The sequence below is a fragment of the Crotalus tigris genome, unplaced genomic scaffold, assembly GCF_016545835.1.
Source record: "Crotalus tigris isolate CLP2741 ecotype Arizona unplaced genomic scaffold, ASM1654583v1 scf7180000020347.5012614909:4044961, whole genome shotgun sequence".
Lineage (NCBI taxonomy): Eukaryota > Metazoa > Chordata > Lepidosauria > Squamata > Viperidae > Crotalus > Crotalus tigris.
In genome coordinates this window covers 3,934,073-3,955,675 of record NW_024097978.1, presented here as the reverse complement: position 1 = coordinate 3,955,675, position 21,603 = coordinate 3,934,073, and the positions used below count along the sequence as shown (strand labels likewise).

At 41.4% G+C, this 21,603-nt stretch overlaps 1 protein-coding gene across 1 annotated transcript; it reads left to right on the top strand.

The window, feature by feature from the left end:
• The first annotated feature begins 6,449 nt into the window (after nucleotides 1–6,449).
• On the top strand, nucleotides 6,450–20,083 carry MIX23 (mitochondrial matrix import factor 23). Its single transcript, XM_039366678.1, has 5 exons — nucleotides 6,450–6,589; nucleotides 11,945–12,070; nucleotides 14,787–14,933; nucleotides 18,940–18,999; nucleotides 19,724–20,083. Exons 1-5 carry the CDS (start codon nucleotides 6,539–6,541, stop codon nucleotides 19,772–19,774), a joined length of 435 nt encoding a protein of 144 aa, XP_039222612.1. The 5' UTR covers nucleotides 6,450–6,538; the 3' UTR covers nucleotides 19,775–20,083.
• The last annotated feature ends 1,520 nt before the right edge of the window (nucleotides 20,084–21,603 follow it).

Sequence of the window (21,603 nt, the reverse complement as noted above, 5' to 3'; positions counted from 1 at the left end):
AACTCAGACTAACCTGAGCACAACCAAACAGAACACTCCCCCAGCCAATCAGAGCACAGCCAAGCCCCTAACCATTCAGAACACACCTCCACCCAATCAGAACACAGCCAAGCTCCCATCCAATCAGTTCATACCCTCACTGGCAGTTAAAAGGAAGAAACAGCTAAAACCACACATTGCTGCTCAAAGCAAGAAGCTAAAAACACCAGCCTGAAGATGACGAATGTGACTTCGTCGAAACGTTGCCAAGACACTTCCAATTTTACGCGGGAGAAAACCCGAACAACCAAAGACCTATATATATATATATATATATATATATATATATATATATATATATATATATATATACACATACATACATACACATACATACACATACATACATACATACATATATATGTAGGTCTTTGGTTATTCGGGTTTTCTCCCACGTAAAATTGGAAGTGTCTTGGCGATGTTTCGACGAAGTCTCATTCGTCATCTTCAGCCTGGTGCTTTCGGCTTCGTGTTTCTAGGAGCAATGTGTGGTTGTAGCTGTTTCCTCCTTTTAACTGCCAGTGGGGGTATGAACTGATTGGATGAGAGCTTGGCTGTGTTCTGATTGGATGGAGGTGTGTTCTGATTGGTTAGGAGCTTGGCTGTGCTCTGATTGGCTGGGGGGTTGGCTGTATCCTGATTGGCTGGGGGGTTGGCTGTGCTCTGATTGGCTGGGGGAGTGTTCTGTTTGGGTGGGGGCTTTGTTGTGCTCAGGTTAGTTTGAGTTGCCGGGGGGTTTAAAATGGTGAGCTGCATTGCTAATTTTTGGCTTCACGTTTGTGGTCGTGCCTCATCTTCATGGTGGGTGTCAGTTTGCTTCATGTATGGATTGGAGAGGTTTAAAGTGGCTAATGATGCAGCTGTGGTCTGGCTTCTGGTTTGTGGTCATGCCTCATCATCGGTGTGGCTTTGGGTTTGCTTTTTGCGTGGATGTGTGGTGGTGACATCCTGTGTGGTTTTTGTGAGTGTGGGTCTGGTGTCATTTTTTGTGTTAGGGAGTCGTTTGTCAATCAGGAAAACACAAAAAAGAAACTGATAATAGAGAACAAGGAAAGGACTTTTCTTATAAACCCGAAGGAATTTGAAGATAAAAAAGAAAAACAGATGAAACAGAAGATAAATACTTCGGGACAACTGCATCGAATTGGGGAAAAAAAAGAGACAACCTGTTAAATAAGCTATCCCTCTTAAGAAAACAGCAACTGAACGCCTTATCAGTATCAAACAATAGCTACAACAATACAAAGAGATCTTTTTGATGATTTAAAAGCGAAGATACGAAAGATGATTTGGCAGAGGAAAAAAGCTAGAATAAGACTGAAAGGGATTGGGGTTTTGATTTATACATGAGATTCAAAATAGAATATATCTAAATGGATGGAATATGTATTCTGAATATAAGATATTGTAATGATTTGAGATAAAAAAATGTTTTATAAAATCTAGAAATATAAATATTGAAATAAGAATATTATATTGTTTTATTAGTTTGTTAAGATATATGATCGAATTTATATATAAGGTCTGTATTTTAAATATTAGATTGTATGAGGAATTGTGATAAAGGAATTGTGCTTAATTAAAATTTGAAAAGAATAAATAAATATTAAACATTAAATTAAAATATTAAGGGAAAATTAACCACCAGGTCACTGATTTGCTAAAGATTTGAGTTTAAGATATTGTTATGAGTTGAGACACAGGTTAAGTAAAACTTAGAAATATAAATAGTAATAATTAAATTCGTATATTGGTTTGTGGTACAAATGCTGATGGTTTATTTTTTTTTATTTTTTTTTCTCTTTTTCTGGAAAGGAAGAAAGGAAAGAAGTAAAAGAAAAGAAAAAAAATTATTAGCCCTAAATATGAGATAGGAGACTGAGAAATTGGGATCATTTAAAATCTGGAAATGATAAAGATTAAACATTAAATTTAAATATCAATGGGAAATTAAAGTTAAGAAAAACTTATTAGGTTATTGTCTAAAAGATGGAATGTCAAATTAATTAAGATATGTATAGACTGAAGATTATTGTAGAATACTAGAAAATACTAGAACACTAGAAACTAGAAAAATTTTTGTTTGATTGATAGGATAAGAACTGTATTGATCTGAATATGACAGTAGATTTTATGGGGGAAAGAGGGAATTAGTTGTTGTAATACTTTGAGATTTGTACTGATGATATTTAAATGTAATGGAATTACTGTGCTCAACTGCCACGCTACTTTTCAAATATGTAAATGTAATATTGGAAAATTAATAAAAAACTTGGGGGGGAAAGGATGAGGGGTGACATGATAGCAGTGTTCCAATATCTCAGGGACTGCCACAAAGAAGAGGGAGTCAAGCTATTCTCCAAAGCACCTGAAGGCAGGACAAGAAGCAATGGATGGAAATTAACCAAAGAGAAAAGCAACCTAGAACTAAGGAGAAATTTTCTGACTATTAGAACAATTAATAAGTGGAACAACCTACCTCCAGAAGCTGTGAATGCTCCAACACTGGAAGTTTTTAAGAAGTGACTGGACAGCCATTTGTCTAAAATGGTATAGGGTTTCCTGCCTGAACTGGGGGTTGGACTAGATGACCTCCAAGGTCCCTTCCAACTTCATTATTATTATTATTAACCCGGTGTGCTTCAAGATAACCAGACCAGTGGACTTCTCAGCATCATATGGAGTAGCTATTGATGGAACCAAATGCAAATATGGGTTCAAGTTGACACTATTATACCACCATCCCAGAAACATTTTAGTTTTTCACTCTTTCTACGATGAACTGGAAATCACAACTGAGGTCCCCAGTAGCAAAGAACCTTTTTTTAATTGATCTGGCCAAAAAAATTGCTTCATCTGTAAATGTAACTAATTGTTACGTGTGTGTGGGTACTAACATGGGCAACAACGGCCTTGGGAAGCACATGAAATAAATTTTACTGCCCTGACTAGTCAAAATCTCACTTGGAAAGCCACCAATAGACCCAATATATAGACTCTGACCACTTCCATGATGGGAAACCTCTGTTTTAAAAGGTAAGGTTTTGGTAAAGCCCTTGGGGAACGTAGGCATGCCTCAGTGTCCTTTTGGTGGAACACCACCGACTCGGCCCAACCCCCAAAACTCCTGTTTCTATGTTGAATAGAATTATTAGACTGCAAGGTGTATTAGAAATAATTACAAATGAAGAGAATTTAGAATAACATAATGCTGTTTTGCTTCTCTATGCACAGGAACCTCCATTAGCTCAAGGCGAGAAACACACGTACAGAGAGATAAAGAAAATTATTAGTTAAAATAACACTGCAAAAGAAAGTTTTGTGAAAACAAGGGGTATGTGGCTTTCCTTTTACAAACTGCTGCCTGCATGTGGAGGAAATACACCCAGCTTCTTCGGAAACCTGGACAGGTGTCATGGACACAAGCTGGTTTGGAGAGATCTTTGGTGATTGGCGAAAGGAATTTTTTCTGGTTATGTTAACTCTTGGGGGTCTTCTGGTTTTGCAATGTTTGATTCCTGTTATCCAAAGAACAGTTACTTCTACCATCTCGGGGATGATGGTCATAGCATCCTCTGTAAGTAGTGATAAATCCCATAAGAGCCAAGGTCCTGACTATCACCACAATGAAGGAATATACGTCATTGGTCACCGAGTAACAGAAAGCATTGTTACAAAATCAAAAAGGGAGGAATGAAGGGTCCAGTAACTGGAACAAAAAGAAAAAAGAAACTGTTTAGCCCAGCGGTTCTCAACCTGTGGGTCGCGACCCCATTTGGGGTCGAACGACCATTTCACAGGGGTCGCCAAAGTCCTGGAGTTTTTACTCATAGAATCCTTATGAAATGCAGTCCAGCATTTTTTTTGTTTTGTTTTTTTCCCCTTTTTCATGAGCTGTGCTACTCCCTCTTATTCTATTGGCTTTCGAACGCCAATAGAATAGATTCTCTTGAATAGAGTACAATTCTATTGACTTTCAAAAGCCAATAGGAATTGTCCAGGCTGTCTCTGCCCTGCTGAGTCCACCAAAAGTCCCAGTCGGCAAACGTTGTTGCAAGTTGTCTGCAGCTAAGGTGAACTTTCTGGAAGTTTCCACCCCTCCCTGCTGAGCAACTACTAAATGTAAGTAAAAGAGGGCCAGGGGTGGGAGGGCCGTCCAGGGGTGCCTGGGCCTGCCTGCCACCGCACTGAACGTGCGACGGCCAAGGTAACGCTAGCGGGGCAGCGGCAGGCGCAGGGACGGTAGCTGGCACTCGTGGGGCCCGGCAGGTGGCTTACCTCCCGTGGGTCGGGCCAGCTGGTAGCCCAGCCAGTGGTTGGCCTGCACTGTCGCTGCTGCTTGCCCAGGAGTCCCTGGGCCTGCCTGCTGCCGCATCGAATGGGCGGCAGCCAAGGTAAGGCTAGCGGGGCAGTGGCAGGCGCAGGGATGGTAGCTGGCATGTGTGGGGCCCAGCGGGTGGCTTACCTCCCTTGGGCTGGGCCAGCTGGTGGCCCAGCCAGTGGTCAGCCTGTGCCATCACTGCCGCTTGCCATGGCCGCTCAGGAGCACCTGCGCCTGCCTGCCGCAAGCTCCCGGACCGAGGCAGTTGCTAGGCGACGGCCTGCGTGCCCCCTCGGCCTGCCTGGTGTGCGCTCCAACCACAGGAGGTGGAGCGTGCGTGCCAGAGAGAGAAAAATAAAAAGTGAGAGAATGAGAACGAGCAAACCCCACGCCTCCTCCTGCCCCCGCCCGCAGGGAAATACAGGTAGTCCTCGACTTACGACCACATGGTTGGGGGTCGCGGCATTAGGAAGGTTGAGAACCACTGGTTTAGCCTAACTATTGCTATCTTGCTTTTGTAATAAGCGTTTGCGTCAGGGACAAATTTCATGCAAGCATAGGAAACATGTACATCAGGGGTGTCAAGCTGCCGGCCTGCGGGCTAGATGCGTCATGCCAAAACCGCGCCCACTCCATTGCTGGCAATTGAAAAAAGTTGTGATACATTGCGACACGTCATGCGAAGTTGTGAGCTTGACATCACTGACGTACATAGATAGGGTGTACTGAAGGAGAGAATAAGGGAGTGTACAGGAATGATTGATGTCTTCCTTATAATGTAATGACTCTGTTGTCTGATTTTCAATGGCTAACAAAGTTTATAAAGCAATGCTACTGTTGAAAGAAAAGTCTTCATCCAAGCCGGGGATAAATAAAAAACATGGTGACTGCTTTAGAAAAAAGGTTACAGTTTATTGAAGAGCCAAATCGAAAGATGGTTCTGGCAGGAAAGAGGAGAGAAAAAAAGGACTGAGCACATGTGGGGAGTATGTTTTTATACACTCTGAAGCCTTTTGTTTGAAGTAGTTTCCTGTTCCTGGCTTTGTGTTTCCTGTGTCACACATTCTGACCTGAGTCTGGGTGTGACTTTCTAGTATTCTTGATGGTGATGGGTTAATTCTATTATGTCCCAAGGGTTATAGCCTGCTTCCCTGGTTCTGGGGCTAATGACTCCTAGAGTTTGGGTGGGGTATACAGATTTTAGGTGTCTTTGTCTTCTTGATGTAGCTGGGGCCTTTCTGATGGTTTACATCTGCATTTGTACAAAGCCAGCTTCTGCTTGAGACAGAGAGACTTGGGGGCAGGATTGGTTTCTGCTTTAAAAATCCTTTTGAGGAAATATATATTTTTGCTCCTTTTAATATTTCCTTCTCTGGGGAGCTGACTTCCCACATTACTAACTTTTTAAGGTGTGGCACTTCTGAACGCAATACAACACTGCCAGTGTTCAGATTGTGTTTTTACCCATGACTTATTTTGATCTAAAATAAAGTGATGTACCTTTAAGAAGCCTCTGCTTGGGTTTTCATGACTGGATTTTTATGATTTCTCAAGTTTTGCCAAGGGTCAGTGACATTACAGTACCAAAGTCCTTGGTGCTACACCCAGTGCCCAACTAATTCCATTTTACAACAGCTTTTAAGAAGTTTAACTTCTGACAAGGTTTCTTTTAAATAAAAATTATTCCTAAAAGTCGATTTCCTATAGACGTTTGGAATAATGTACTTCGACCGCTGTTCAGTCTCCTTTGTGGCATGCCCTGGTTCACACATGGCTTCAAGATCGGCTGCATGTGCTAAATGAGCAATTTTTCCTAACCGGCTTGTCTTGAACAACAACCTTGAAGCTTCAAAATAACTGCATCCCAAGAAAGCTGCCCCAAAAAAAGAACCAGCTGCAAATGTTGGTTTTCATCTCCAACGCGGCTGCTGTTTCTTTTAAAATCGGTCTCAGGAACTACGTGACGAGTTCAAAGTCTCTAACCATCTGCACCCCGGCGCCCTCGGCCATCAGCGCTAGGCGCAGCCAAAAACACATCAGCCACCGCAACAGACGCCCCAGGACTTCCGGCCCGGCTCGGGATTCCGCGGAAGCCTGGCTCTTAGCGCGGCGAAGGAGCAGGAGGGGCGGGCCTGCCCCCGTCACGCCTTCTCATTGGCTGCGTTGAGGCTTTCCAATATGGCAGCGCCCGGCTCTGCTCTAAATTGTGAGGACTTCGCTGAGTTTCAGGTACGGAGATGAAAGCGAGGCTGGTGGCGCCCGACGGGGAAGCGCCCGAGACGTCTCCTTCCCCGCCGTCGGCTGACACGCACTGATTTGCCTCCTCGCTCTCGGGAACCTGGCGGGTACCTTTGCTCGCGCCGTAGAGGGAGAGCGGGACGGGCGGGAACAGCAACGTGGAGCAGACGGCGAGAGATTTTCCACCCGTGAAGAGGAGAAGAGAAGGCTCGTTTTGAGGGGGTGGGGGGCTGGACCTGGGCTGCTTGAAGGAGAGCCAGCATGCGTTCCTGGAGGCTGAAAAGGGTTCCCATTGCCCAGCACACCCGAGAGTCATGCACGCGCGTGGAGGGATGCCTGCTTGGATGTATTGTGTTCGAGGTTTTAGACACGCTCTTCCTTATAGTTTTCTCTAAAATACACTAGATCAGTATTACTGCCCTGCATTGCAGGAAAGAAGAGATGAGAGGGTGAATGGTTTGCTTCTCCGGACGACCTTGGGGGATCCCTACCGTATTAGAAAGGTGAATGTCAAAATCAGAGCCTTCCTTTGTCTCGCGAAAAGGGGCAAATGGCAAATAATAGGAGCTATCTGAGGGAGCTGAGAGACTGTTGAGTAGAATGAGCAGCAAAATAAAGTATGGAAAAATTCTGAATCGAAATAGAACAAACCAAAGAGGGAAAAAGTTAATTTACACATTTTTTCTGTTATATTAATTTCTGTAAAAAATTTTATGCGAGCTTCAATATGATTTTATAATATTTGCAAAGGCATAAAATATATGATCTTGTTCTTTCATTCTGTTATTTTAATCATGTTGAAAAGAAGAAAAAATGTACAGAGGAAACATTTGGGTTTGTGCAGTTGGAACTGCAGCCTCTCATTATAGTTGTGGAACATGGAAGACTTGCCGGAAGACAGGACTCAGATTGTTACTCTTGAATATAGGAGGTTAGGTTTAGGGTTAGAGTAGCTTCCCCAGAATGAAAAGGTTGGGCTGCACCAGGAATGGTGGTCTCTTGAGATATAATAATAACATGAGGGAGCAGACATCCTTTTCTTTAGTATAAAGAAGTTTCCATAGCATTACGATGCTGTTTCAACACAGCACACAGACATCATTGCTGGAGATGAACATATCATTGCTGGTGTTCCATTACATTCCCTCCATTTTGCTGGTAGCTGCTGTTGCTTGGAGTAGTAGAATAACCAGGAATATTAGCACAAGACCTGGAATGTTGGCCTCTTTAGATGAAAGTAGGCATGGGATTGAAACCATTGTCCTTAGAAATAAATACAGGTAGTTCTTGTTTAGTGACCATAAATGGAACCAGCAACTAAGTTGTTAAGAAAAGTGAACACTAAGTAAACTATGAACGTCCTTACAATCTTATTTCAGCTTTCAGGTTGTAAATGTGAGGATCGATTGCAAACTTTTTCATCACTGTTGTAGCTGAATGGTCACTAAACAAGGACTATCTGTTTAGTGTAATGGGATAGTCAGGACAAAGATGGGAATTATGACTGTTGAAACCAGAATTATTAGGTTTTATTACTTTATTTTGTGGTCTAAAAATTAATTGTATGAAGTATAGCAGAACATCAACTGTTAAGCCACAGCTGGGTCCACATTACTGTAATGGCTAAATACTGCATTAATTACAAATTCAGACTTGATCCCAGAACCAGTTGTGAGTTACTTTGAGACCCTCTAGCCTTTGGTTGTTTTCACCAGTCGAACAAGGGACAGCCCATCATGAGTGATAACAGTCAGTCTAGTGGCAGTAGCAGAGAAATGTATCCCTTCAGGAGTACTATTTGTATAACTGCATTGTAATTATTTTTTCTATTCTTGATTTGCATTACCAAAATTGACTGGATGAGGTATTATCATCTTTCTGGGGAATTTCCTTCCAGATTTTTTTTTTCTTGAATTTCAAGGCACCTGACTCAAAATGTAGCTTACAATTTTTAAACGAGTACATTTTTTTTTAATACAGCCACATAAAAAGCAACCTCCATGAACCCAGGAGAGGTGTTACTTATCTTATTTGTAACCAGAGACTCACTTCTGTGGTAATAGAATGTGAATGTCTAGATACTATATCAGTGCATCCCAAACTTGGGTTGGATAAACATAGTTTTTCTTGGATAATGACATATAAACCCAATCACAACAGGGATATTTAGATTGACTTAAAGTGTTTTATCTACATGGGGTAAAAAGGACTTTCTAATAAGTGGTTTTGGGTAATGAAGGAAAAAGTTTGGGAAGCAGGGCATTATAGTGTATTACAAAGATAAGCTGTGTGTCATCCTGATGATCCTGCTGTTTAGGTGGATCCTTCTCCAGTCTCCTTGATCTTGTATCTCAGCTGGAGTTGGAATCACTTTGAGGGTTGGGGAATTTATCTCTCCATTCCCTAGATAGCAGGCTGAAAGCAGCCATGAAATTCATACCTGCCACAGCAACCAGTCTTAGATATGTAATCCAAAACATGTAGGTGGACACACTCTAGTCCTTGTCTTTTCTTTTGAACTCTAATCCTGTGATATGGATATGGAAGATATTGTATTGATTCTTGCCTTGGGAGTGAATCTAATTAAACATGGGTATACCTCAAGTTTGAGCTTACACTGTGGTAATAAAAGCATCATTACTTCTCTCTTATTTCATAAGTAAGCTATCAGCCTGTGATTGTTAGAGTGTCAAACTTCTAGAGAGGTAGGAATGGCTAGATGCCTTCTTGGTCACTATGTAACATTGTTGAAAAAGTTGTTCAGAATATATAAAATGGAATTGCTGAGGTCTTCACTCCATATAGGCAGAATTCACGGTATTGACCAAGACAGTTGTCTAGGACTCCTTTTGACCGGTGCACTCTAAGTCAAATTTTGTAGTATGGTCCCTATCATTTCACCCATGCCTCTTCTGGCTCCTTTGGGGAAAAGATTGGGGCATGAAAGGGGTTGTAATGTGCCCTTCCTTAAGAGATCATTGGAATCAACTATTTGATCACCCATTTTCCAACCTTCCCTTTTTAGGAAATGTCAACTAGGTAGTGCTGATTCATCTTCAAAGTACCCTGGAGAAAGCCGATTATCTAGATCAGTGTTTCTCAACCTTGACAATTTTAAGGCATGTGGACTTCAACTCCCAGAATTCCACAGCCAGCAATGCTGCCTGTGGAATTCTGGGAGTTGAAGTCCACATGCCTTAAAATTGTCAAGGTTGAGAAACACTGATCTAGATCCTTTTCAACCAGATTCATCCCTCCTAAAATGTTTCCCCTGGAAGAAACTGCTGCTAGGGAGGAAGGCCACAATTCAAAAATAATCATTTCTCTAGCAAAATCATAATGCTTTTGAATGGTTTCTCCTGGAAGTGAAATTAGTTTCATTGATTTTAGACTTCCAAAACCTAGTTAAAATCAATTTATTTCAGAGGGCTTTGAAGTGAATTATGACATTGTCAGGATTGTTTTTACAATTTTAACTTTTGTTTAATTTATTCTGAATGTTTTATTGTATTTTGAAATTGTTGTAAAATCAGGGTGATGATTTATTGTAAATTCAATAAATGAGTTGTAAATGAGTTGTATGCCAGTATTCCCATGTTCAGCTAAGATAACATGAGGGTGGAGAATTCACTCCTGCTTAGTGAGAGCTGAGTTAGATAGACAACAGCTTTAACAAGAGCTAGGCTACTGTCATTGAATTCCTGCCTCAGATTTGATAGAATGGATTTTATCTTATTTCCCTCCCTTTCTGAAAATGCTAGTATTAGAGCACATATGGAGAATGATATGTTCCTGAAATGGAGAGGTAGGGGGAGGAGGCATCGTAAGTAGAACAAAGAATACCTTCAGGATAAGATAGTAGAAGGAGAAGACATCAACAAACAAGAAGATATAGATAGATGTAGATGTACACTAATGACATCCATGTCAGTTTCTCCATAATATGTCCATGTTCAATCAGATTTATTTGTGAGAAAGCATGTCCACAAAACATCCTGAATCACAAACTAGCCAATTCATTTATCCTATTGGGTTAGGTCAGGGATAGGCAACCTTGGCTCTTTTATGACTCGTGGATTTCAAATCCCAGAATTCCTGAGCCAGCAGGTAAATAGCCAATGTAGATAACTCATGGTTCAATGCACTATACAAACTTATAAAACTGAATGAATAAATCATGGCTAGTTTAACCCTGAGAAATGTACTTTGTAAATACAGTAATAGAATTGTATGATTGGGAGGGATCTTGGAAGTCTTCTAGTGCAAGTCCCAACTCAGGAGAAAAATCCTCAGAGCATCCCAGAAAAAATGGCTGTCCAATCTATGTTTGAAAATCTCTGATGATGGAGCACCCTTAACCTCAGGAGGTGGTGTTTCAGTTGGAAGATTGCTATTGTGTCTCCACTTCTCTTTTAAGCTAAATGTACTCAATTTCTTTAACCATTCTTCACAGAATTTAGCCACAAGCCCCTCATAATCTTTGTTACTTGTCTATGGATTTTTTCCAATTCCTCAGCAACTTTATTATATTATGGAAGAAGGGTGTAACAAGAGCCAGTTGGGTAGAAGCTTTACATTTCAATTTACAGATTTTTTAAAAAAATTCTTGGAAGTTATGGTTTTTCAGAATATAATTAATTAGTTATAGATAGCCTATTTTGCTTTGAAAATTCCTTTGAGAAAACCAGAAATCAGTATTAAACTTTAAGCTAAGAATGAATATCAAAAGCCATGGTCAACAGAGTATAAATCATGAAGTACAATTATAGGCTATATTTCATCCATGCTATGAAGAATCTGCTCTGGTTTAGGTATCCCATAACATTTCCCCATAAAATTGAAATATGAACTCTACACATGCAGAAACCAAATGTTTGATATAGAATGAATTCATGAATTAAGTTGTAGCCTACAAATGTATTCCAGTTTGTTGAATTCCAGGTCAAATATATTTTTCAGATATGAAATTATTGTAGGCTTTAAAACATACTCCCACAACTTGATTTGCTATTCTTTTCATAGAATGAATCAAATGACCTGTCCAGCAAAAGGCATCACAGAATTTTCAAACAAAATCAGTTTTGTTGTCCATGGCTTTGGTCTGGGGATTCCTGCCCTGGGCAAAGTTTGAACTAAAAGACTTTAGATTCCCTTTCAATCTTATGATCTATTATAGGAATCTGGCACAACCAACATGTAAAGTACTTTGCAGGTTTCCAGGAAATTTAAATATATGGTTCAAAAATATATTACTTGATCTGGTTGCTAAAATACTGTTTATTTTTTTTAATTCAAATTTTGCAACATTAAGTCTAAGTTTTTCCTTCCCTGCCCCCTCCCATCCAGGAATTGCTCAGAGTAACAAGAACAATTGATGACAGAATAGTCCATGAATTAAATACTACAGTTCCAACAGCTTCTTTCGCAGGAAAAGTTGATGCTAGGCAAACTTGTGAAGAACTTCATCATTCGGTAAATATATTTGTCCTTCCATTTAGTTTCTTTTGTTTAAAACCTGATTTTGCTTTCACCAAGTGTTTGTAATTATTGGCATTTTATAGTGGTATAGATCTAAGAGTGCCAACATCTAGATGACCATTAGATGACAGCAAAGGTTGAGAATTTTCTATAGTTCTTTGCTGCCATCTATCATGTTTCCCCCAAAATAAGCCCTACCCTGATTTTTTGGGATGGGCCTAATATAAGCCTTACTCCAAAAATAAGCCCTAATTAGGACCCTGCCCATTCCGTCCCACCTGGCTGCCACAATGGGGCAAGAGGCCGCGCGGCACATTGCACTGCTGCCACACAAGGCGAGTCAAGTGGGGGAGGGGGCTGGAGCTGTCCCATGCGCCCCACACCCGCTTCCTTCAGGAGCCCCCCAGTCAGTACAATTCCTTGCTCCCTTCCACTCCCCTCCCAAGCTGTACTGCCATGCTACCGTACGGAGGATGGGCGGAGTAGGCCTGGTCCCCCTCCACTATTTTGGAGCCGGAGGGAAGTAACTGCGAAAGGCTCCGCTGCCACTGTTCGCCACTGGAGGGGTTTTCTTCACGCTTCGCCTGACAGATCACCTGCTGGGCAGCAGCCGACTCCTTCTCCACCAACTCTCCCATGGCTTGGGCCGTGACCAGGCAGCACAAGCCTCCTCTGCTGCCTCCCTCTGCCAGTCCTCCATCACCACCACTGCAGAGAACAGGGAGCAGAGCGGCTCTGCGCAGCAATGCAGAGCACAGAAGAGCACTTGCTTGCTGCCCTGCATCTCCCCGCGTCTCCCTTCTCTGTTCTCAAAATGGCAGCCCCGTTTTCTGCCATTTTTCTCCCAAAAGCAAAACATTTCAACTAACCTGCTTTCCAGCTCTGGCACGTTTCTCTCATGCTGAAACAGAGTTCGTGGGACTAAAAAAAAGTTCAGTCAAACCTTCCAACTTCTTGCAGAAAAAAAAAGATCTGGAGTGTTCCACGTCTTGAAGAAGCAATTATGCGATTGGGGGAGTGTTCTCCTGGATACCTTGCTACAATTAGGTAGGCAGGTGGAGGTCGTGACCAGAGAGGCCCATTCATGCACATATTGCTCCACAATATCATATAAAAGACTGCTTCAAAGACTACCGGAAGCTGCAGTTTGTGCAAATGTGGAGCTCGCAGTCATTACATCCACATAATGCCTGTGCATTAGTTGCCCATTGCTTCTGAATACAATTCAAAGTGCTGTCTAACACCTTAGATGGCTTGGCTCTTAAGTGTATCTTTGGGGCCGCCGCCACCAAGAGGAATATGCATTATGGCACATGCTCCCCAACAAAACCCATTAACAGTTCTCCATTACTGAAAACATTAAAAGCGGCACAGGCTCACAAAGATTTTTTTTTGTTGCAACCCCCAATGTTATGCAATAGCTCCTGAGATCAAATCGGCACATATCCTAATAGCTCTCTGTAAGTAGGAAAAGTAGCTTTCCCAGGGAGTACTTGGGGGAATGAAGAGGTTAATATATTGTTTTATTATTATATTGTTTTATTGTTGTAGACTGCCATCAGCCCATACAGATTCCAGCTGAACATTAAACATTGAAAACAATATATTTTAACACCAACATTTATCAATAAATAGGCCTACAATCAGTAGTTTCTAATTTAGTTGCAAAAAGGTGCTTTGAAAGTTGTGGGGGTACAAACCTAGCAACTTTCTTCAACCCTTTAAAACTGTCTTTCTTTTCCCTGGATTGAGCAGCAACAAAGAGGTTGGCATCATCCTGCTAATCAGGACAATGGGCATCATGTTGACTTTCTTTAAGTACAGTATACCAATATAAGCTTCATTAAGAGACACTGACACAATACCTGAGTCAATCACATTCTAATGATTTGACAGTCTGTATTTTTACTCCAAAGGAATTCTCCAATTACAAAGAAAGCCTTACTGGGATGTATTCTTACTGCAATTATATGTTACACACTGTGGAAAATATTTGTGATTTGTCCTGCTTAATTGGTTTGTGAGATTTGGTAAGCTTGCTATTAGGTTGTTATAGCAGTATTCAGAAATTGTTTTTCTGGAATCTAAATGGAAGATAATTGGTTGTCATTATATTGAAAAATGCTTAGAAGATAACATCAAATCTTCAATTGCTTTAAATTCATGAGTCGCATTTTATTTACTTGTATAAGAGTGACAGTTTCATCATCTCCATTGGTAGATAAAAGAAGAAAAAATGATGACCAAGAGAATGGAAATTTCCTCTTGATTTCAGAATGCCTGCCTATTTAAGGTAGCTAAACACAGCATTAGTTATTTCTCAAGTAGATCTACATAAATAAAAATACGATCTATTTCATAGGCCATGAAATAGGCAAACATTTGAACAGAGACATTGCAATTGAATGTGCAGACAACTTGAGGAAAGTTTAAATAAAACTCCTTTTTTAAAGAAAGTGAATGTAAGTGGTTGCCAATTTCTGTATTTTTAAGTGATAAGGATTGCTGCTAACCACTTAATTAATAGCTACAATATCTGGGCGAGCTATGAACAAAAGTGATAAGAATAAGAAACTCTTCTGCTATGTCCATTACATGTGCATGGAAAGTGGTAATTTGATGAAAACCATTAATTTTGCTTTTAACGTTTAACTCATTATTGGACTGCTTGCTTATCTGGTTTTCTTTGTTTTATTTACTGTCTATTTAGTTGAAAGAAGCTCATGAAAGTAGGGAGAGAATAATCAAAAGCTGTATTGCCCAAACTTCTAATGTAGTAAAACTTCTGCAGGAAGAGAGGAAGAAATCTCCGGATGACATAACTTTACTAAAACAACTCAGAAAAGAGCAGACAAAAGTAAGTAGCAGAATTTGATTACTTTGAATTCTATCGTGCTGAAAATAAGCCCTAGCTTGAAATTTATGCGTGCACCTAATATAAGCTCTACCCCCCAAAATAAGCCCTAGTTTTGGGGCAAGGTGCACAAGTAAAAATCAAGCTCGGGTGGGAGGGTGGAGCTGCCCCACGTGCCCAGCACCTGCTTACCTTAGGACCGCTACAGCCAGGCCTCCCACACCCCGACACCTGTTTCACCGCTGTCCGAGTTCTGCAGCCGCACGCCATGTGGTACATTGCGCCAATGCCACTGCTCACAGCAGGAGCCCGCATGGCTTATTGCACTGGTGCTGCCGCTTGCGGCAGGATGGCTCATCGTACCAATCGTGCTTGCAACACTGACACAATGAGCCACACAGCCTCCTGCGAGTGGCGACAACAGTGCGATGCGCCACGTGGCATGCAGCCGCAAGTGGCCACAGAAGAATTCTAGCAGCAGCATGACAGGGCAGCATGAAAATTGATTTCTAGTGTCACAGGAAAGTAAAACATTTAAAATTACAAAAATAATATCTATGGTTTGACATAATCATTCTAATGCTAGAAAAGGACCAGTTCTCTTTTAACAATGTATCTGTCATTAAATATTTCTCTATGCCCATGCTTCACTGGAGAAAACACATAGACATAGACATCATGAATTGACAAACTGTCTGTTGCAGAGATTGTATTATTAGATAAGGCAACATCTTTTTCAGTTGAAGCTTGACTCCTGGCGCCTTCATGGGCATACTGGTGCAGTTTTCTCAGCCACAATATGGGCCTGCCTTGTCATATTCCAGGATGTTAGTTCAACTTCCCAGTTTCGCTTTGATCCCTGGGGATTCATTCTAAGTACTAATCAAGCCTGATCCTGTTCAGCCAAGATCAGCTTGTTAATACAATAGGATTACTCGGGGGGGGGGGGAATGACCCTGAATTCTAGCCTTAGCTTAGGTACAAAGCCAATCACCCTCTCTCAGCCATAGGAAACAGGCTATAGCAGGGGTGTCAAACTCAATTTCATTGAGGGCTGCATCAGCATTGCGGTTGCTCTTGGTGGGTGGGTATGTGTGGCCAGGGTGGGTGCAGCCTACTGGGTGGGCATGGATGAAGTGGGTGTAGCCTACTGGGTGGGCGTGGCCAGCTCTACATCATTCAAGTCAAGGGTGCCTATGTGGGCCTGGGCAGGAGTGGGACAGATCTGAGGGTCTCTGGCAAAAGAGGGTGGGATTAGGGCAAGTGCCAAAGTATGGTCCACTGGAGGAGCCTCACTGTTCCTCTCAAGCCATGCGGGGTGGTGGGGGCTGGATGGTGGCATGGGCTGCCCTGAGCCCTGGGCAGCAGAGGTCAAACGCCCAGCCTGGCCCTCAAGCACCTGCGGCACCAAACCCAGCCCCACTTCCCCAAGGGAGCACCCAGCTGCACTTACCTCCTCCTCAAGGCTGCTGCTGCTGTGCTTGCTCTCCTTAGCCAGGTTGCTCATGATGGGTACCAGGGCAAAGTCAGAGGGAGGCCCATTCATGGGAGGAGACTCAGCTTTGTATCCAAAGCTTCCTTAGCAATAGGATGGGAGACCCCAGGATAGACCAGGAGGAGGGGGCAAGGGGATGGTGAAAGGGCAGCAGGGCAGGACTAAGGCAGGATTTCCCTCAGACCCTCCCTCTCCTTCCTTCCTTCCTTCCTTCCTTCCTTCCTTCCTTCCTTCCTTCCTTCCTTCCTTCCTTCCTTCCTTCCTTCCTAAATACAGAGTGGTGGGAAAATATTTGAGATGAGGGAGGGAGAAAAACAGGCAAGAAATGCAGCTGGGGAGGTGTTAGCCTTCGTGAGGAATGAAGAAATGCACCATCACCTGGAAGTGGCCAGCACATGGCCCTCACCTATTTCACATATCTGGCTTGGTGGGCTCTGGGGGAGTGGATGCAATGAGCAGCGTGAGAGTCAACGTTACCTGCACAATGCCGCCCAGCCCCCAGCCTGCCCACAGGGGCTGGTTCCTTGCTATTTCCAGATGGCCTTGTGGAGCTAAGACTGAATGCGTTACAGCATAGATGGCCACCACAAAATTGTACATTGGCTCCTGGCTGGCCTGGACCAGGGCCAAGGCAGCAGGGGCCGTTCCCTCATTCTTTCCAGGATGGGTTCGCGGGCCACATGAAACCACTTCGCGGGCCACATCCAGCCCCTGAGCCTTGTGTTTGACATGTCTGGGCTATAGCAAACTATTTCCAAAAATGTTGTTAGGTAAACTGTAGGGACTGGTCCAACTAGTTGAAGGAGTTAAGACTGTCTTGAAGACATACACATACAGAAAGAAAAAAAAAATAGGAATCTACCATTATTATAATTTTCTCATGTACCAAGCAAAATGTATATATGCACAGACACAAACGCACACCCATATACACAGTTTTATATTGTATTACATATATAAATATGTCTTGTTAAAATACATAATTAAGTCTTGTTTGTGAAAATGTGTACAAACAGATGTTCTGTTAATATAAATTAATAATTACATTATTATTAATGTTTGCTAACTGAAGTCAAACACAGTTTGAAAGGAAAGCAAACATAAATTTAACCTATAAATCATTTTATGCATCTACATTTCTGAGCAGTCCTTGGGATGCTCATTTAGATGTAGAAAGACAGGTAAATGGTTCAGACTCTTCTATAATGATAGTAAAAATTGGAAATTTCCATGCTTTATCAATTTTTTACAAATTTTGTGATCTTAAAATATACCGTATTCATTTCAGCTGCTCTCTAGTGGCTTCCCAAACTTTGGTATATTATTTATTGTTAAAAATGCTAAGTATTGACAAAAGAAAAAAGGTTTCCTAAAACAGAACAAATTGTGAAATCATTTTTTGTCCAGAAGAGAGCAGTACAGAGCAAGGCAACTAACATACTTTGAGTACGCAACTCCAACAGTTAGCTGGAGCCCTCAGTTTCTTCCTAAAGAGTTGCAAAGGGGTCCCACTGGATAAAAAATAAGGCTCTACTGTCTAGATCCTTGACATATGAAGGTAATTTCAGACATCAGAATCTGCAAATTTTTATAATGCAAATGTGAAATGATGGGATTTAATATACATTGCTATATTTCTGTCCATGTAATTGGACTCACATTGTTGTCTTGACTCACCAAGATAAAATTAAAATTAACTGCTATTATTACTAAAAAAAGCCTTAGTTGTTTTAACAGCTAATTAGGAGGGCAAGTTCATTATTTAAAGACATATGTTAAATAAAGAATTTGTCATTGTAGGGATTTAAATCATCTATAACGGGTATCAAACTTGCAACGTCACGTGACGTGTTGCGACATATCATGACTTTTTTTTCATTGCCGGCAATGGGGTGGGCGCGGTTTCGCCATGATGCCTCTGGCCTTCAGGCCAGCAGTTTGACACCCCTGATCTATATGATAACATCATCACCCAGGTGATCTAATTATTTGTGTCATTGCATCATTATGTCTCTGAAATAAATTGATTTAAATAATGTAGTTTGCATCATTTGCTTGATGACATCATCATGTAAATATTGCAGATCATGGCAAAATTAGATAAAATTTGTTGCATTAAAGTTTGGTAAATCAAGTTTTCATTGCATTACAATAACCCATTTAAAAGTATATTCTCTGTTTTTGCAATTTTTCAGCTGGGGTAAAAAGAAAAAAGATTTTCTAATTTCTCACCAATATGAATTTTAGCTTTAACTTTGTTCTCTTCTAAATATCTAGAAAATGCTTACACTTTTAATATTTAATTCCCCAGTATTCTACAATGAAATTCCAATTTTTCATAGGAAGATTTATTTACTGAATGGTGAGGAAACTTGATTAAATATTTTATTTTAATCTGTTATAAGTATATTTTTAATATTTTTATCCAAAAAAATACAATCTGTCTGCTCATGGTCAATCCCAGTTGTTATGCTAAGTCTCTAAAGCCTTTCTTCTTTTCTCTCTCTCTCATAGTTGAAAGTAATGCAGTCAGAGTTAAATGTTGAAGAAGTGGTGAATGACAGAAGCTGGAAGGTAAGGAACAGTCCCAGTTTGTGAATTTTTGTCATACCATATTAAGGCCCTGATTGATGGGGGAAGAAGACTAGACAGAGAAGTTAAATCCAAATATGAAAATCAGATAGAAATATCTTACATAGTCGCATCCTCTCTTCAATGTGACTATACAAAATAGGGCATACAAGTAGTCCTCAACTGTAATGGAGCCTAGAACTTCCATCATAAGTCATAACTTGAGACACCATGTGACCAACCTGATTTTACAGCCCTTTTTGCAACAGTCCTTAAGTGAACACTGCAATTGTTAAAAGAACACCACATTCATTAAGCAAGTCAGTGCATTCCTACGGGCATTTCTTGTCAGGAACCAGCTGAAAAGGTTGGTTTCTGACAAAAAAAAAAAGTTGCAAATCCTAGTCACATGACCACAGAACTGCAACTGGCCATAAAGATCATGTGGCTGCAATCATGTGACCACAGGGCTACTACCATCAGAACTTTGGAATGGTTCTGTCATAAAAACCTCTGCCCGCCATGTGTGGAAATATTTGAGCCAGTTATTTCAGCCCTTTTATTCTGAAAGCTACAAACCTGGACAATTAGATATCACTTGTTTTGTTTTTCTGAGCACCTACATTTGGCTCCCTTTACTGTTTTACAGCCCAGTAGCTAATTAAGTTTTTACATACTTGGATCCATTCACATTTGTATCTATCAACTTTCTGTTTTGCTATTTTAGATATTTAATGAACGCTGCAGAACTCATTATAAGCCCCCAAAGACACAATAATGCAAATGCGGGGGAAGATTTCCCTGAAAGTGGTCTTCAGTCATGCAAATAAACTGGAAAAGAAACATGGAACAAAATGCATGGGACCCCTTGAAAAATGATACCCACGAGATCTAGTACAATGAGTGATTTTGCTAATAAAGATAAACCAACTGTTAATTTGTACAAGACATATGAGAAGAAAAAAACATTAAAAATATTCAGATGGAATGTGATGTCACATTTGATACAGCAGCAAATGTACTTTACTTTTATTCACTCTCATGTACTGGAGATTTTTACATATAAAACAACATTATACTCTGCTAATTGTGTAGGACCTTTTTAGACTCCAAGAAATATTGAGGGTAAACAAAACATTTTTCTATACAATGTATAATCCTAGTGTAATCACATCACATTGTGATGGCATGTTTCAGAGATGTGGAAGTCTTATACTGCAGGGGTTCCCAACCCCCAGCATCCGTCCGTAGCCCTCCAAGAACCGAGCCATGCAAGTGAGCAAAGCCCCATCTGCACATGCGCGGGATCCAGGCAGCATGCAAAATCATGCCTCCCTAGTCAGTGAAAAAACTGCCCTCCATGGAGCCAGTCCCTATATATATATGATATCCCCTTAGTTCAGCGATTCTCAACCTTTGGGTCGCAATCCCATTTGGGGTCAAACGACCATTTTACGGGGGTCGCCAAACAACACGACCCGCCATTTTTTCCCTCGGGGCGGTGCCGCGCATGTGTGGCGCACATGGGGACGGTGCCGCGCATGCGCGGCGCATGCGTGGCACGTCCTTATGACCGGGTTGAGAACCACTGCCTTAGTTGTTTAATGTAGTTATGCATAACACTTAAGGGATGCTTGTAGAGACATTAGATACTACACAGTATAGTTTTGGATTGATTAGGTGTCATCAAATTGGTGTTGACAACATGACTAGATTATCTCCATGACTCTCATAATCATGGAAATCTTTCAAATCTTCCAGTGGTGCACCCATCTCTATTGTAACCGAATCCATCCAACTGGCTTCTGGTCATCCTTTCAGTTCTAAGGAGGGTTGTTTTACCTGTTTAATATTAGTTTGGTATTTTTACATTTAATTTCATGTCTCCATCTGGTTATGCCCATGTATAGAAGCATCATTTTGGTTGTTTGGAGACAATGTGAGCTATGAAAAAATCATTGGCGCTTTGGTGGTATGGTGGTTAAAGTACAGTATTGCAGGAAAACTCTGCCTACAGCCAGAAGTTCAATCCCGATGGGCTCAAGGTTCATTCAGCTTTTTATTCTTCTGAGGTTGGCAAAACGAGGACCCAAAATGTTGGGGGCATTATGCAAATAATGCTTCTATATTGTAAATCAGAGCTTTTCAACCTTTTCACCCATTGTACCACTTTTAGGATATGGCAACATCCGAGTACCACCAGTCGCCTAGCAAGGTGTCAAAAACTTGATGACAAAAAAAAAGGAAAAAAAGTGATAAAGTACAGGTAGTTCTCAACTTACAACAGTTCGCTTAGTGCAGGGGTGTCAAACTCAATTTCATTGAGAGCCGCATCAGCATTGCAGTTGTCCTCAGGGGGCCGGGTAGTTGTGGCCAGGGTGGGCATGGCCAGCTCTATATCGTTCGCGTCAAGGGTGCCTGGGGGGGCCTGGACAGGAGTGGGACAGATCTGAGGATCTCTGGCAGAAGGGGGTGGGACCAGGGCAAGCGCCAAGGCATGGTCCACTGGAAGAGCCTGCCAAAACACCTCCCCCAGAGCCCATCAAGCCAGATATGTGAAATAAGTGACGGCCATTTGCTGGCCACTTCCAAGCAATGATGCATTTC

What these genes read in the sequence shown, in the direction of transcription:
- MIX23 (XM_039366678.1), top strand. Translation starts at nt 6,539, where the DNA reads ATGGCAGCGCCCGGCTCTGCTCTAAATTGTGAGGACTTCGCTGAGTTT. An exon ending in GTGAAGAACTTCATCATTCG is followed by an intron (nt 12,071 to 14,786) that starts GTAAATATATTT and finishes CTGTCTATTTAG; the next exon opens with TTGAAAGAAGCTCATGAAAG. An exon ending in TCAGAAAAGAGCAGACAAAA is followed by an intron (nt 14,934 to 18,939) that starts GTAAGTAGCAGA and finishes TCTCTCTCATAG; the next exon opens with TTGAAAGTAATGCAGTCAGA.